The 17,121-nt window shown below is 36.1% G+C and overlaps 1 protein-coding gene across 11 annotated transcripts in view; it reads right to left on the bottom strand.

The window, feature by feature from the left end:
* The window catches only part of neb (nebulin), a 58,605-nt gene extending 44,672 nt beyond the window's left edge, over nucleotides 1–13,933 (bottom strand). For 10 of the 11 annotated variants that reach the window (XM_065251472.1, XM_065251482.1, XM_065251471.1 and 7 more), the window contains exons 1-30: nucleotides 13,840–13,933; nucleotides 13,078–13,163; nucleotides 12,780–12,851; nucleotides 9,299–9,367; nucleotides 6,754–6,870; nucleotides 6,544–6,651; nucleotides 6,258–6,356; nucleotides 6,074–6,178; nucleotides 5,884–5,988; nucleotides 5,685–5,789; nucleotides 5,406–5,510; nucleotides 5,198–5,305; nucleotides 4,692–4,808; nucleotides 4,309–4,410; nucleotides 4,116–4,223; nucleotides 3,928–4,032; nucleotides 3,730–3,828; nucleotides 3,135–3,239; nucleotides 2,917–3,024; nucleotides 2,709–2,822; nucleotides 2,419–2,616; nucleotides 2,237–2,344; nucleotides 2,032–2,130; nucleotides 1,786–1,890; nucleotides 1,576–1,683; nucleotides 1,179–1,490; nucleotides 894–1,100; nucleotides 663–767; nucleotides 467–574; nucleotides 62–373 (exon numbers count right to left, since the gene is read on the bottom strand). In XM_065251472.1, the coding sequence (XP_065107544.1) occupies nucleotides 62–373; nucleotides 467–574; nucleotides 663–767; nucleotides 894–1,100; nucleotides 1,179–1,490; nucleotides 1,576–1,683; nucleotides 1,786–1,890; nucleotides 2,032–2,130; nucleotides 2,237–2,344; nucleotides 2,419–2,616; nucleotides 2,709–2,822; nucleotides 2,917–3,024; nucleotides 3,135–3,239; nucleotides 3,730–3,828; nucleotides 3,928–4,032; nucleotides 4,116–4,223; nucleotides 4,309–4,410; nucleotides 4,692–4,808; nucleotides 5,198–5,305; nucleotides 5,406–5,510; nucleotides 5,685–5,789; nucleotides 5,884–5,988; nucleotides 6,074–6,178; nucleotides 6,258–6,356; nucleotides 6,544–6,651; nucleotides 6,754–6,870; nucleotides 9,299–9,367; nucleotides 12,780–12,830 (3,492 nt within the window). In that variant the 5' untranslated portion in view covers nucleotides 12,831–12,851; nucleotides 13,078–13,163; nucleotides 13,840–13,933. The remainder of the gene's footprint in view (nucleotides 1–61; nucleotides 374–466; nucleotides 575–662; nucleotides 768–893; nucleotides 1,101–1,178; nucleotides 1,491–1,575; nucleotides 1,684–1,785; nucleotides 1,891–2,031; nucleotides 2,131–2,236; nucleotides 2,345–2,418; nucleotides 2,617–2,708; nucleotides 2,823–2,916; nucleotides 3,025–3,134; nucleotides 3,240–3,729; nucleotides 3,829–3,927; nucleotides 4,033–4,115; nucleotides 4,224–4,308; nucleotides 4,411–4,691; nucleotides 4,809–5,197; nucleotides 5,306–5,405; nucleotides 5,511–5,684; nucleotides 5,790–5,883; nucleotides 5,989–6,073; nucleotides 6,179–6,257; nucleotides 6,357–6,543; nucleotides 6,652–6,753; nucleotides 6,871–9,298; nucleotides 9,368–12,779; nucleotides 12,852–13,077; nucleotides 13,164–13,839) is intronic. The other variant, XM_065251474.1, reaches the window with a different exon arrangement.
* Between the last annotated feature and the right edge of the window lie 3,188 nt (nucleotides 13,934–17,121).

Raw genomic sequence — 17,121 nt, 5'->3', positions numbered from 1 at the left:
ATTTTGTTAGTACACAAATAATTACTCTTGGTTTAAATGCAGAATTATTAGATAATCTTACATCGCTTTGGATCTCCATCATATTGCGAGCTAGTCCAATGTGCATGGCATCTGGTAGTAGCAAATAATTGTGGTGAACCTTCTTGTAGCCTGTATTTGTTTGAACTTTAGATGCCTGCTTGGCTTGTACTATGCTAAGCATGTCCACAGGGGAGTGGTACTTCAGCTTGGCCTTGTGGTAATCTTTTTTGTAGTTCCTTTCACTTTGTATCTTGGCCACATTCATGTAGTGCACCAGCAAGGGGTCATCCTGAAGACTACGGAAGCCAACATGTTTGCCCCTGGCCTTCTGATGAGCAAGCTTATACTTGTACTGTTAAAAAATAATATGACAAGTTGTACATTACTGAATCAGCAATACACAAAACGAATCAAAGATTAATCAATGAAATGTCTTTTGACTTACATCACTGGCAATATCCCTAGAGCTTTTTGCAGCGACAATAGAAATGGCGTCTTGCTTCACGTGATGTCCTTTCAAGAGATCCTGCTTGTGTGCGTACGTATAGTAGGTCTATGGACAAAAAAGCCAAAAGCTTGTAGTTGTCTTACATACCGGTAGCATGCTTAAATGTTGTTTGTAAGATATGCAATATTCTCACCTTGCTAACATTGACAGCGTTATATTTGGCTTGCAGAAAGTCTGGTGCATCAGCAGGGAGATGATAGGTGTGCATAAATTTCTCACCACTGGCTTTGTAGAGTCTCTGTAGAACAATATTGACATGATTCAGAAAGTAGTGCGAAAACAGTATCACAGGCCTAGCCTACAGTGTAACCTTAATTTATATATACTGATGGATTTAAAGAGATAAATCAACAGCATCCCTTACGTCGCTTAGCTGCAGTGCATTTATTTTGGCCTGTTCCATAACAGGGGAGTCCACAACGCTGGTGAACTTGATAGTGTCTGGGTGCTGCCTGTACTTCTTCTCATTGAGAGCTGCACCAGCAGTCTTAGCCTTCTCAACGTCCAGCGAACCAATGGGTATCCAGCCGGTTCCTTTGACATAGTTCTCGTAATCCTGTTTATATTGGTACTGGTGGAATTAAACAGAACGCTTCAGGTAAAACATTCTCATCTAAATGTATATAGAAATGTTTAAATGCGTTCTTACATCACTGGAGCTGTGGTTCATGGAGCGAGCCAACTCCAGATTCATTGCATCAGGAAGCATGGTATAGCGATGAAGAGGCTGCCTGTATCCTATGTATGTCTGAACATTAGATGAATGCTTGGCATGTGCCACGCTCAGCATATCTACAGGGGTGTGATACTTTAGCTTGGATTTGTGATAATCCTTCGTGTAGTTCCTTTCACTTTGCATCTTTGCCACATGCATGTAGTGCACCAGCAAGGGGTCATCATGAAGACTACGGAAGCCAACGTGATGACCTCTATCCTTCATGTACTGTTTCTTGTACTGAACCTGAAAAGCAACAAAAATCAAATGTATTTAAATGGTTCTGTTTCACACCACATGCTTCCATATAATTCCTCTATGGAATACTTACATCACTAGCAGCATGTCTTGCTGCCTTCGCTGCAATTACAGAGATGGCATCAGACTTCAGATCGTAGCCCTTTGCAATAGTCTTCAGCCATTCAACCTTATAGTTATTCTGTTAAAGCAGACACAGAATGGTGGTACATGACCATCACTATTTAACCCATATAAAAAAGCAGCCAATTTATTATTTCAGTATAAAGGTCAATTTACTTACATTGCTTATGTTGTACGCATTACATCTGGCCTGAAGCAACTCTGGGACATCAGGTGGCAGGGAATATTTCTGATGGATGTCCTCTAGGCCTTTCTTATAGTGCAGCTACATAGGAAAAATTATTCATAGATTACATTAGCATGCTAACAATTTTTACTTGGCATTGATTTTTACATTTCTAAATATACATTAGTTGGGTTGCATGAGGAATACACAGTGATGGTTTTATTACGAACATATGCTTACATCACTTCTGATCATTTGGTTGAGCTTAGCCTGCATCTGGATGGGATGGTCATCTATAGAGGTAAAAGGTACAGTGTCCGGATGCTGCCTGTACTTTTTCTAAGTAGGAAAATAAAGAAATATTAAAGAAAACTAGCATTGATGGAATATATTGTATATAAATATACATAAACCCAATAAAGCTTATAAATAATCAAAGTCATACCTCGCTTAGGATATCTCCTGCTTTCTTGCACTTCTCAACATCCAAGGAGCCATAAGGAACCCACGGCGTTCCTTTGACATAGTTGTTGTATTCTGACTTGTACTCATTCTGTGATTACAAATCACAAAAATTAGTATCATCAATTAATTATAATTAATTATAAAAGAAACAGGGATCCTTACATCACTCTGGATGGCATTTGCCTTCTTTGCCGTGTCCAACGGTATGCTGTCATAAGGCATGAGATAACGGTTTGAGATCTTCTTGTAGCCAGTCATGCTGGCAATAGCCTGAGATTTCTTAGCAAGAGTCACAAGCATCATGTCCAGTGGTGTATGATACTTGGTCTTTGTCTTCTCATAGTCTTTCTTATATTCACGCTGTCAAATAAAAAGTATCAGGATTGCTAAGTACTAAGATTTCAGACTTTTCATGCATGTTAGGAATAATCAAACAATAGTTAACCCCGTACCTCGCTTTGCATCTTAGCAACATGTACTGAGTGCAAGATTTTGGGGTCATCCTGAATGCTGAGTGCCCCAATCATCTGCCCTCTGTTCTTCTCGTATTCCTTCTTGTATTTAACCTGACATTAAAGAGCATGGGATTCAGTATTGCATCAGTCGTTGTTTTGTTACATGCTATCTAGTGATTGACCCAAAACTGGTCCGTTTACTTACATCACTAGCGATGTTGGTGTGGGCGCGAGCTGCGAGGATTGGAATCGCATCTCCTTTCACCTCAAATTTCTTTGATTTTGTCTTGTCCCATTCATACTTGTAACAAGTCTGTGGACATTAAATAAAGAACAGTTGTATTTAATAGCACATTATAATCAGGTTACAGTAAAAAAATACAGCATTTAATCAATTGAAAATGAATAATTTAAATGACATACGTCACTTAGATTATATGCGTTAACTCTGGACTGAATGAAGAAAGGATAGTCAGGAGGGAGGTAACACTTAAACTTCTCTTTCTCATATTGTTCCTTGTAGTTGAGCTGTAAAAAAGGAAACATAATGGTAAATGCGTGCATTTGTTGCATATGTATGTGTATTTAGTGTGGATTTTGTTAACAACAAGAATCATTTACTGTACATACATCTTGATGTCTTTATATATTTTAATTACAACAATATTTATATATTTTTATTTTATGAATACTGGAATTTAATGCTATTTTGTGTTGTTATTTTTCTTCAAACTGCTATGTATTGCATATACATGAGTGAGATGACTTAGTAAATTGTGCTCCACATTTGTGATGTTCAATGGAGCTTGCTAAACACCACTAGATGTCTCCGTTGTCTCATAGTGACTCTAATTGTTCACGTCACAAACAATGGTACTAATATGTCTGGGTATTCATTCGGATTAAAATTTCCAAAAAACTTAATAAACTTGTATACATTAACCTGTATTTAATTCATAGCAATGATTTATTATGCTACAGAAGTCCTGTTGTTATATAAGGAGTCCAATATACTTACATCGCTCAGCTGTTTGGCGTTGATGGCAGCTTGAACCATGACAGGTGAGTCTGTCACCTGTGTAAACTTAACCTTGTCTGGATGTTGGCGATATGCTTTCTGCAGAGATATATAAACACACATGATGTACCATAATATCAAAATCTTTTAAAGAAACTGACATTATTTAAGTGGGTTTGAAACATATGATAAACTTACTTCATTACATTCTTGAAGCTTCTTACTGGCCTCATATTCTGGCGTAACAGTTTGAGGGAAGAAACACCTTGACTTCATATCCTCATAATCAGCTTTGTAATTTTTCTTTAAAAATATAGGGAGGCAAGTATGAATATGCATTTTGATGTTCAACTGATGCTGAATTCATGTACATCATAAAAACTTACGTCATTCTTCATTTCCTCCACCTTCTGGCAGTGAAGCATATATATATCTTCATAGCTACCGATGTAATGACCTTTCACGGCCTTTTCATACGTGTCTTTATAATGTGCCTGAAAAGAAAAAAGTGTACAAAAATGTATGCCTGAAATATGAGAAAATGTTTACAGTGAGTTCGTCACGCAAATCATCACTCACGTCAGTAAACTTCTTCAATACACTGTCCATCTTGAATTTGGGAGTATCGCAGTAATTGATGCTGAATCCCTTTGATTTCTCATAGCTGTCCTTGTACACTTTCTAGAAAACGTAAAAGCAAAACATGTCAGCAGAGAGAAACACATTTTACTTTGATTAGAAAAGATTTTCAATTCTCATTCTGTGGTTTGTCATCTTCGTTTAATGTTTATTCCAGACAGTGGCCCACCGATGCAATGCTGTTCATATATCACATTTACACTGACTGAATTAAACAAAGCTATAATTCATACCATCATTTACTCATTAATTTAATACATCATTTACTACCCAGTACGTTTCTCCCAAGGCCTATTCATTTTCTGCTAATGCAGACCACTTACATCACTCAAAATGGTGCCGGCGTATCTCAGCTGTCTGAGAAGGGGGTTCTCTGTAGCAGGGAGAACGTTGTAATCGGATTGATCTTTTGTTTTTTCATAGTCCTTTCTATATTTCACCTGTGGAAAAAAACGTGCGTAGTTTTAATAAAATACAATACTAAAAATTATATTTGAAATGAACGAGTCATGGGTCGTTTAAGGAGCTTTTCGAGGTTGTTAAAGTCACTGAAAGGGTTTGATCAGAAGACAAATACTCATGTTTCATGTTTTTGAGATGTAGATAATGTCAGCAGGGATTAAACAAGATTAGTCATGTCCAAATGTGTGGATTGACTCATGATCTGTTTAGAGCATCATCACGAGAAGGTCGTGCCCAAACAGTGAGGAAATATCTAAATATGTATTTACTTTCCTCAGTTATATTTTAAAATTAATAGGAATTTCACAATGAGGCCACTCCTAAAATCAAAGATACAGTAATTTGAAAATATTGCAAATCAACTTACCGAACTTGCAGCATGTTGAGCCTTTTTATTTGAATCGTATGTTGGCGTCTCTGTTTGCATGAAGTAAATTTGGTCTTTCATGTCTTCAAAAGCTGCGGTATATTTTTTCTGTAAAGAATTAAGATTGTTAGATACTCATGTTTTTCAGTTTACAGTATGGCACTTTGTCATTTCGTTACTTTAAGCTTGCATAGTTCTTGCCACTTACTTCGCTAATGTTGTCCATGGCCATTTTTCCGACAGCGATATCGAAGTAAGGAGTTTCACACCACTGGCCCTTAACATTTTTGTTGTAATCCTCATGATATTTAAGCTGTGAAGAAAGAAAGTGTACTATTTCTTATAGACGCGAGGCCTTGTCTTTCCGGAAGACTCATTAAGCAAGCACAATGTAATAAGACAAAAGATTTGCAAAGTGCAAGAGCCGCTAAACACTTCTATTAAATAACAGACGGCACATACAGTAAATAGGGGTTTAGGGTCTTACATCACTACGATTTTCAAAGTTTTTCTTGGCCTGTTCCATCTCTGGAGGATTAGCCAGACAAGTGTACTTGCGCTTTCGCTCATCATGACCCTTCTTGTAGACAATCTGTAAAGGTGGAGCACAACAAAGCAATAAAACCAGGAGAGTAATAAACGCATATCTAATAATATTTTTAGCAAAATCATTGTTTTTTACGCACATCACTGAGGACTTCTTGGGCTTTGGCCACCCTGCGCAGTTCTGGGCTGTCACTGTATGGATAGTACATGGTCTTTTCCTCATCCCATGCCTCCGTGTACAGTTTCTAATAGAGATATTCAAACATTTAGAGGGTTTTCAGCAAGATCAGATTTAGTGCTTTTGTAACGTAGGTAATATCAAGGCTCTACCTTGCTATAATTTGCTGCATTCTTTACAGCAAGAACCATTTCAGGGGCATCAGGAGGCAGCAAGTACCTTTCCTTGGTCTCATCCCATTTCTGCCTGTACAGAGCCTGAAAAAATGTAATAATGCTGTGTTTTACTGCAAAAAAATAAAAATATTACAATAAACAAACTGAGAAAAGCACTTACTTTGCTGAGAAGCTCAGAGACATTCTTTGCATGGACAATCTCACGAGCTTGACCATCGTAGAGACTGGTTCCCTTCAGCCCCTCCATACGGTATTTAATCTAATTTAATGGAAACTTAATTTAATGCAAGCAATGCAAGCACAAACAGATGATGCACTTTTCGAAACAGATTCTGCTAGTCAACAGTCAAACATGCATGTCATTTTAAATAATAAACGAATCACATAAACAAATTACCGTAAATGAATTTTTACTGTCACAAACGTGACCCACCAGAAGTGCATACCTCACTTAGCTGTTCCTGGGCCTTCTTGATGCGAATCATCTCAGGTGTGTCAGCCGAAATGACATAGGGTTGCCCCTTTGATTTTTCATATTCCTCCCTGTATTTATTCTATAAGAACATATCACAGATTTTTATAAAACTGTACCTTTTTGGATTTTTGAATGCTCAGTGAAAGCTAAAACACAAAACGACTGGCTTTGAAGCACTTACGTGGCTGTACTGGTCAAGCATCTTCTGACTGTGTGCCAGGTAAGGTGTCATGAACTTTGAGGTGTCCACCTTTGCCCTCTTCCTAACTTTGCGTCTAGGAAGATCACCAGGCCCAGGCTTAAAAAAAGATCAGGGAGCATATCAGTATGTGTGGCACATGTTTGTTTAATAATAAACTTCAAATATTTAATTCTCTCTTGAAATTACAAAGGTAGTCTGCAAACTACACATTTTCTCCAGCAGTGTTGGGGAAAGTTACTTTTAAAAGTAATGCATTACAATATTAAGTTACTCCCAAAAAAAGTAACTAATTGCGTTACTTAGTTACTTTTCATGGAAAGTAATAATTACACTACTTTTTTATTTACTTTTGCGTTACTTTTTCTTGGATGAGGCTTGATCTCTTTCAGGCCTTGCAGGTGTTTTTAGGACTGAAAAGTTCTGCATTCAGAAATTGCGTATTTCATCACAAAAATGTTGTGCTCTGGCCTGCCGTTTCTGACTCAAACAGCCGTGTACACATAGAGTGCATAATGTGACTATGTTTAGTTTAATTCAGTACATAATTTTTTTGAATCGAATTAATTAAACTAAAAAAGTAACTTGCATTACTTTTTGGAAAAAGTAACTCTAATATGAATGTGTACATTTTAAAAAGTAATTTACTTTACGTTACTTAACTCTGTACTCGGTAGAAAGGTAATATTATTACACAATGCACATTACTTGTAACGCGTTACCCCCAACACTGGTCTCCAGCATGATCTACTACAACTTGAATTTTAACTGTACTGATTTACCCCAAATCATTAAAAAAAGTGAAGATTCAAGGTTAAGCATGTATTTGTAACACCTACCTTCCATCTCCCCTGAAACAATAATCCAGTTGTTTACCTTGATTCTTAAAAATAAAGGTGCTTCACGATGCCATAGAAGAACCATTTTTGGCGAAATGGTTCCAAATTGGATCTCTAACATCCCAAAAATGTTCTTTAGATTTTAAAAAGCGATGGTTCTTTGAAGAACCTCTGACTAAATGGTTCTTTGAGGAACCAAAAAAATGGTTCTTCTATGACATCACTGTAAAGAACCTTTTAAACACCTTTATTTTAAAGCATGCATCATGCACATTAGTAATATATTCTTTACAATATTAGCAAAAATAGCAGTGGCGCCTTGTGACTGCTCATCCGAGGGGCGCAAATTCATTTGCTCGTGTTTTCAAAATATGTGTTTGTTGCGTCACGTGAACCATATGCATCAGGTGTTTTGTCAAAATAAGTGCCTGCTGCACATGCGTCAAAACCGTTTATGATAAAAGAGACGCTCACATTCACAAAATACACGCAAGACACTCCCTCAACAGTAAACTCATCAAATTATGCAAGTATCTAGCAAACGCGAGTGTCTCTTTTATCATAAACCCTTTAGACGCATCTGCAGCAGGCACTTATTTTGACAAGACATGTGATGCACATAGGATCACTTGACGCACAGAACACATATTTTGAAATCATGAACCACACACATGATGGGCTACATACATACATCGCATCGAGCGCCCTCGAATAAAAAAGTCACCGGCCGCCACTGAAAGATAGTGGATATACAAGTTTGAGCATACCGATTACTATGAATAGAGGACAATGCTTTGCTCAAAATGTCCGCCTTCCAGTTAAAAAAAACCAATCATTATTTGATCAAAATTGACGATATCCTGGGGGAGGGGCTCTGTACAGAGTCAAGTGAGGTGCTTGTCAACTTGTGCGCATGCAAGTAGCTGAAACGACCTCGAAAAGTTTGTTTTTTATTGCAATTTGAGCTTAAAAAGCAAATTCATGGTATAGTTGATGTCAGGTTTTATTGTTGGTCAGAAATATGTTGTTTAATCCTGATTTACGCATGCAATTTTAGAGAAATCTGTCTTCCCCCATTCAAGTAGATAGGACCGGCCCAAGGCATTGCAAAGATGGCCGCCTCTCTAAAGAGACTTTAATAGCCGACACCAAAAGAAATTATTTCGGTTAGCAATGTAAAGAGGTTATGCACTAAAAATCAGGAAACTTGACATATAAGTAATAAGGTGGTAATTTAATCTCAGCTGTTATTAAAAAAATAAGATGAGAACTGCAGAACATGCATTACAAACAAAGTCCATACTGTAAAGAAATTTGTTTTACCACAAGAAGCATTAAACAGACAAAAGCTAAAACAAATATTACATTTACACACATACTGAAAGCTCTAATATCACTAATGTCATTTGCATAGCGCGGTACAGTGTAGCATGAGGGCTATTTTGTATTTGATCAGAACTCCAAAAACTCAATTGTACATAATACTTTTACTTTCACTAAATCATGAATTGTTAAACAAGGGGGTTTGTTTAATAATCCACTCTTTATATGGGTGGTATTTCAGGGTTGGCACTAATAAAGAAAATTGATGGTAAGAATAGCTCCCATGGCGCATGCAGGGCAATTTGATAAAGTTTGTTCTTGTATAGCCTGTTGCACCAGAGGACTCTGGTGAGGAGATCATTTACCTCTACAACATGAGACACTTTAGTAGTGGTGGTGGTCCTGGTGGTGATTGTTGGACCCTCCTCATAGTACTATAAATATAGGAAAAACTCTGGGCTTTCAAAATAAGGATCAAAGACTTTCGATAAAAATACAATATGAAGGGAAAGTTACTTTTTCCAGCTCTGGTAGCCATTTATTCAGTGCAATAATAAGATCCCTTTAATGTTTGGCATACCTGTATATCAAAAAAGTTATCCAAAGAGTTTTTTTTTTTTTTTTAAAAAAGCTGCCTTAGTAAATTATGCCTCATCCCTTTTGTTGTTTTTTTACATAGCATGATTTTCTTAAAAGCAACTTACAAGGCATTCAAGCTGTATATTTAAGTATTATTAATACATTTACTGAATATCTTAGTAGTTGTTTAAATAATGAAAATATACTAGTTAGTATGTCTCCACAGAGCTTTGACTCTGATTGACAGAGCCGTATGACCGGCCATTTTAGCAACCAAATGACCTCACGGCTATTATTATTTACTCTGCTTAACATATTGTCAATGTAGTAAATAGAAACAGTGGGTCAGGAAACAAATTCCAACACAAACATTCACTGACGCATATTTGACTGCACTGTATAATATTCAATCATACATGAGACTGATGTACTATCAAAAAAATCATGTCCAAATCATTGAATTTTCCTACTGACCGAGACTTTAAATACAGTGTAAATTACAGCATAAAACCAGAGCTGGAAAAAACACCCCAGATGAATTTACAGTAGCTAGAGGTTTCTTTATTTGGACCAGTGGGTAGCAGAAATATATACAGGTTTTGTTACCCTATCCATTGCCGTTTCTGTTTTAGAATACAAGATGTAAAAAACTTTAAAGTAATGTAAAACTACGCAGTGAAATATACTGTAAATGAAATCTGTCCACCGCATACAGGTGTTATTTTTCCATGAGTCCTCCCCCCAAAGCATTTTATCAGCATGACGTTAATGGTTAAGAGTATGATTTACAACGCGGCTCGTCTCATTTGCCTCTCTGCGTGTATGCTGGAGATGTCGACTTCTATATTTGTATCTCTTGGAAGAACAACTCGGCCCAAAGCTCAGGGCCACTTTTCCATTAATGGGGATGAAAGCATATTAAAAATATTTGCAAAATGCTATTCCTTAATTCTTGTTATTTAAATAATATCACTTTCATTTATTAAAACTACGACCTGGAAATAATAACACTCCCAATAAAGAATCAACATTGTTTTCTTTAATCAGTGGTATTAGTATCAACAAATATTAAAGTAATGTAACAAGTGATGTAAAAATGTATACTGTATGTCTGCTTTCCACTGGTCCAATAAAAGAAACCATTTGAATTAATATTGATGACTTTGAGATCCTGTTCCAAGTGTAGATAGAAGTAGTAGTGAAATCAGAGCGTATAACGTAGATATTCCAAATAATTATCCGTGGAGATTGACGTCATCTTAACATGTAAAATGGTATTCCCATTTCCAGATTGATATGTTAAAGGGGAATGCAAAAAAATGTAACACTTTAAAAGATTTGAAACCTTATGAATGTGAAAAATATGTAAGGAAAATTTTATGACGGGCCGTTGAATTACTCAAAAATAATGTACACCAAAGGTGGTAATGCAACGCGGGTGTGCATTATTTTCGAATAATTTAACTGACCGATGTCAATTATTCATCTTATACCACGGTTACCATACCTTATAATATTGATCGAATGTTTGATTTATAAATGCTATTGTGAGTAGGACAGTTTTTTTACGCATCTCAACTAAAACCTTCATTGCTAATTAATTTTACAGAAAGCGAAAGAGAACGAAAGAGCGAGCGAGAGAGGAAGAGAGAGAGCGCAAAAGAGTGAGCAGTAGTAAAGGACTGTAGCACTATTCACCCACGTATTTTGCTTTTGATGTAGTTTAAAAGTGTTTGCAGCAATGGGAACAATGTGAACAACACTGAAAAAAATTATTCATTGAATTTAAACAATTTATTTAAGCTACATTTAAACAAAAATTGTATATTTTATGTTTAAATGTAGCTTAAATAAATTGATTGCAACCACTTACCTTAAAAAAATTGATTAAATTCAATGAATCATTGTTTTCAGTGAAGTTGGCCTATCAATATATTTTTTTAAATCTTCAGTATTTATATATAATTTGTTATAGTTTTATATTATCATGAATGAAGCCGAAACAAAACTTAACAAGCATGCATTCAGCGTTTATTCATTTTCTTCTGTTTTGAATTATTTTATTTATTCTTTTTAATTTATTTCTTCCGCTACCAGACATATATTCATGCTTTATTTGTTGAACTTAAATAAATCTATTATTCCAGTTAAACTTGGCGTAATGATATGGTACTGTAATGCGGTTAACAGACCTTGAACTACTTCAGGTGTGCATTGACTAAAAAAGAACGCCCGTGGAACATTTATCAACCAATCAGAATGAAGCATTTAACAGCTGTGGTATAATAATGCAATATTTAAATGCAACAGTTTTGTAATCCCCTTTAGTATATCTACATTGGAAATAGACACGAAAGTATACAAGGTGTTCTTTAACTCTATTTCCCAGGGAAATACTGAATTAAAGTACCAACCTTCTGCTTTCACTCTTCCATTGAACACTCAGACATATACATTTAACAAAAACATTTAACAATTAACACAGTAAGAAGACAATACTTAAATAGATAACATCACAAAAAGACATATAGGTGGTGCACAAAGTCACTGTATAAGCTTCAAAAAGAGCTGTGTTTAAACCTTTAGATCATGGACTTATGAGATGCTGAATCAGTGACAGGAATAAATCTCATCATAAAACAAGACATTATTTTTTATCTTTATCACCTACATTTTAGTTTAAGCTCTTAATGAAGCTTACAAATGATTTTGCTGCTATGAACAGAACATAATCCCACTGTTAGTATAAAAATGAGAGTATTATATCTAACAATGGTTATTTCCATTCGGGTTTCAAACAAGCACTGTTGGTGCAAATGAAGAAAACAGTCCATTCCCATATACATAACAAGATCTTATTACCAGATTATGACAAAGTACTCATTACATAATGATAACATTAATGATCCGTATCTTGCATATATGCATTAAAATGCTTCTATTGATAGAATTGATGCATTGTAAAATTATTGCTGGGGAGGAAATATTTATCAAATGGAATTTACTGCACAAGAATGCTGGAGCCTCCAAGTAAGAGGTCATTTGAAATGGGATCCAATGCTAATCATATACGACATGGCAGCTCCTACAGAACTGCTGACTGTGGACTGAGCTATCATAGATCACTATTCATAGGATTTGCCAGTATACCTACAGTAGACCTATGAGAAACTAAGGTACTGACTAAGCTAGCCAAAAAGCAGTATAGACCAGCATTACTTTTAAGTCATACATCTGGATTTTGCATTGCAATGAAATGTTTCTTACCTCTTCATACTCCTCCTCAAACTCATCATCAAACTCCTCTTCTGATGCCATCTTCAAAGAGTTTCAGTAAATCTGCACATTAAGATCACACAGCTTAAAATTGGTACTATGGAACAAGCGTTTTGTGTATATGTAACAAAAACAATACTAATCACTGTAGCAAAAAAACATGACAATGAATAACATATTTTTTAACAATAAGTCAAATAACGTAAAGTTTATTTCACTTAAAATGCACAAACAGACATTTTGGTGTGAAAAAGAAAATTGTGCTTAAAGATGCACACGCCTGACATACCTTAGCAACCTTACAGTAAAGAAGGTGCTCACTTCCCATTCACTTGAGTTTCAATCTGCTATTCCACTTTGTGCGTTCCTGCAAACCTAAACAAAGACAGATGTGTCAGTTTTTCCTCTGACTGATCTGATGCACCTTAATATGGGTGGATCAATGACAAAAAATATCTCAATTTTTCCAAAGTCTCTCGCCAGGCCTTGGTTGGTGAGAGGGTTTGACACCTAAGACCACTAAAACGCTGCGCCTCCTGGCTGAAGGCTTGGGACAGCTGTCTGAATCGCTCCAGCTATTTGTCATGTAAGCCAATGCTGCAGGCTGATTGGCTGGCTTTGTTTAGCTAGTGGAGATCCAATGCCTTCTGAGGCTGCAGGTTAAATTTAGGTCTGGCAACTAACTACCCTTTTTTAGGACCTGACTACCTGAAAATCACATCAAATGATAGTTTTCGGTGCATATTCATCGTAAAGATTATGAATGGGGACGCTAACACACTCCTGCCAGTGAAGTGGCATCAGATAATCTCCAAAAAAGTCTTGAAGTTTTGAAGAAAATAAGTTCCAGTTTTCAATAATAGGTAATCGTTGTTGCTCCCATAATGGTCGCCATTAAAATCAGATACTTCTTATTAAGCTGTAGTTGAAGGGCCAACAGCATCACCTCCATTTACCAGAAGATGGTCAATCCAAAAGAGCAGGCCATGCAAAAAGCGCTGCAGAGTGAAACTTGTTTTGATGTTTGCTTTTTTTGGTTTTCCATGCTTACCGGTGAATTTAAAGTTTAAACGTTCCCCAAGCTGCCAGAGCCTCCCCAACTCTTCCCTCCTGAGAAACGCTGGATAACAGCTCACAGCTGCGACTGCACTCCTGTTATCATGTGCTCCTATCCACCAATCACTGGGCAGCATTCTCAGATTTCAAAAGCTAAATATACATTAGCCATCATTTAGAAAAGTGCACCTGTTCAGCATATCACCAGCATTAAAACTATGAGGAAGAGAAAGAAAAACACCGGAAAATTATTTGAAGGAGGGAAGTGATGCTGATGTTCGTAGGAGGTGTTAGTCAGTCAAGCACTGATAAAACTCATGTTTTGGGTCTTACCTATATGAAGATGACCTGGGAAAACCAGAGGTCACTGGTTGAGTTCAAGCACCAAATAAAAACCCATTAAAAGGGACATCAGGAAAATAAAAGGAACAATCAAGAATGACTAGATGTTAACATTTTAGTGCCTAGTGTGCATTACATGTATTACACATGCATTACAAAGCTTTATGCAACCTTTGATATTATATCATAGTTTTTTTTTTTTTTTTTTTTTGATGATTGCAAAACATTTCTTGAGTGTACAACAATTGGCACAGGTCATCATAGTTGGTTTTGTTTGAAAACATTGATGCTAATACCACAGCAACCCTGTCTCTGATCAGACAGACAGCTGCTGTCTCACTTTTCTATTGCACTTTGTGTCTGATCTAATCCTAATGAGTGTGTTACAGTATTAAAACTATTCAGGGACATACAAAAATACAGCAGACACTATTTTTAAAGGCAGCAGGAGGGTATAAGGGCAGAGGCCATATTTCCCTGAGCCCTTTATACTTTGTGTCATTTGGACATGTCTAATAAGACTCTTCTCTGATAGCATTATACACATGTAGGAAATGATAAAAACATTTAGTTTTGATCCTGATATAATTTCCACTAAAAGCCTTCAGTTCTCCACAGCTCCTTGGTGGGGCAGCATTACAGAGTTGAATGACGGAGGCAGCTGCAGCGGTGTCTCAGCTCACCATTTCCTCCTGTCCTGTCAGTCTGCAGGAACCTGCAGTGACAAATGAAAAAGTGTAGCTCTTGTCATTAAGGTCAAGCTTTGTATGCAGGGTTTTGACATTAATACAAATGCGCAAAAGCACACACATTTATGACGTTTTGGAGCAATTAAGATAGAATGGGAGGAGTAATGTCTCCGCCCCAAATCATATTAGCTATTTCTTAAGTTGGCCAACAGATACAATGCTAATTTTAAAGACAACAATGGAGCAGAAATTAACAATGATCCAAGCAACTCACACTATTACATTATCTGATCAGGAAAAAAAATTGAATTTATTTTAACAACTTAATAAGAGATTTTGACAATTTCATTACATGAATGTTCAGTCAAATGTTTATTTATTTATGTTATGTTTATAATTTATTTAAATTACAGCAATTTCAAGAAGACTCAGTAATATTTGCCTTAAGCAGAATACAAAGAATTACCCACTTTTAATTATTACAAAGGTTTCAGGATCAGGTAAATAAACATCAACAAAATCTCTTTTTTCCGGACACAATTACTGAAACATCCTTTAAATATTATAATTTGAAATGCAAAAGTATTAATCTTTATTTCAGAGAAATCTTACAGAACGCTGTGAAGTAAATGGTTAAAAACAGAAAACAGATGTTCTCTCCCAAAATATCCTCCAACCTATACGATTGCTTCGGTCGTTTGCCCATTTCACCAAATACGACCAAAAGATGCGTTTACTAAAGCGCCTCTACCGGCAGCAGGTGAAACTTAATATATTAGGCTATAAAATGATATTTTGGCGTATAATTTTGCTATGATGACATGTACAGGGAAAACATTTTCAATTTAAAACACAAGGATTAATTGCATTTTATTACACATTACACTATTCAGGCATTTAGGGCAAATAATGTACCCATTTATTTATTATATGATAAAAACACAGGATACAAAACAGTCACAACCTTTTAAAAATATACTTAAAATATACCAAGTGTACCGAGGTCAAACGATCGATTTATTTGAAGAAAAGATGCAAAGTGATGACAATCCGCTGTACATATCAGATCCGGATGTACACTGATTCAAAAACTGCCGTGATGCTACGTCATCTATGATTGTGAAAAGCATTGGCTTTTGTGTGTCTCGTGACCAATCGCATCATTACGTCAGCTAAGAATCTGAAGCGCTATTGGCTCTTGTGACCGACTACGTCATACTGGTTTATGTTTGAATGAGATCTGACTGTGCGCTTTGATCACAGAGTTCTTCATATAAAATAATCGTATGGCTTCAGTTCGCAATGCGAATGGTTTGTAATACTTTTATACGGTTTAATGCAATAAATATGACTGTACTTTTACTTGTGTGTTGTGTTTTATATGGTTGAGAAGTGGTTGGGTTTAGGGTAAGGTTGAGGGTGGGGTTAGATGCTCCAAAATATCTTTAAAACCATAAATGTTCATGAAACCGTTTCTACATTTACAAATTCATAAAATGAAATGTCGAATCTGATGTATAAGGCAAAAAACTTAAAATGTAACAACAGGTTGTATTTCTAAGCTACTGCCGCTAGATTATACTAATCCCTTAATACGTCACTTTACATCGTAATAAGGTGCTTGCACAAACGACTTATGAGGTCATTATTTTTTGGAGGACAGTCTCTGCCAATGTGGTATGACAGAAATAGATATTTTTTCTTACAGTACACCTCTTTCAGACCGCCAGCGACTAGCATGGCGGAGTGACATGATCTCATTCATTTCAATGGAAAATTAGGTTTTATCAAATTAAATGATTTTACTTTTTGAAAATTTTAAGGTGATAAAACTTTTTATTATTATTTATTATTACTTTAATTGGTAACACTTAATATTTTTGGCTTTTTCAGCTTAAATTTTCACACTTTAGGTGAACATTTTTAGGTGAAAAATCTTTTTAAACAATTACTTCAATTGGTAACACATGGGCCCTATTTTAACGATCTGAAACGCAAGTGCGAAGCGCGAAGCGCAAGTGACTTTGTGGGCGGATTTTGGGCGCTGTTGCTATTTTCCCGGCGTGAGAAATAACTCTTGCGCCAGGCGCAAATCAATAAGGGGTTGGCCTGAAGTAGGTTCATTATTCATAGGTGTGGTTTGGGCGTAACGTTAAATAAACCAATCAGAAAGTCATTCAACATTCCCTTTAAACGCAAGTGTGCAAGTTCTATGGCGGGTTGCTATTATTATGACGGATTTACCA

Source organism: Paramisgurnus dabryanus, chromosome 15, assembly GCF_030506205.2.
Source record: "Paramisgurnus dabryanus chromosome 15, PD_genome_1.1, whole genome shotgun sequence".
NCBI classification, from domain to species: domain Eukaryota; kingdom Metazoa; phylum Chordata; class Actinopteri; order Cypriniformes; family Cobitidae; genus Paramisgurnus; species Paramisgurnus dabryanus.
Note: the sequence above shows the minus strand (reverse complement) of the source record. Positions and strands in the feature narration are given on the sequence as shown.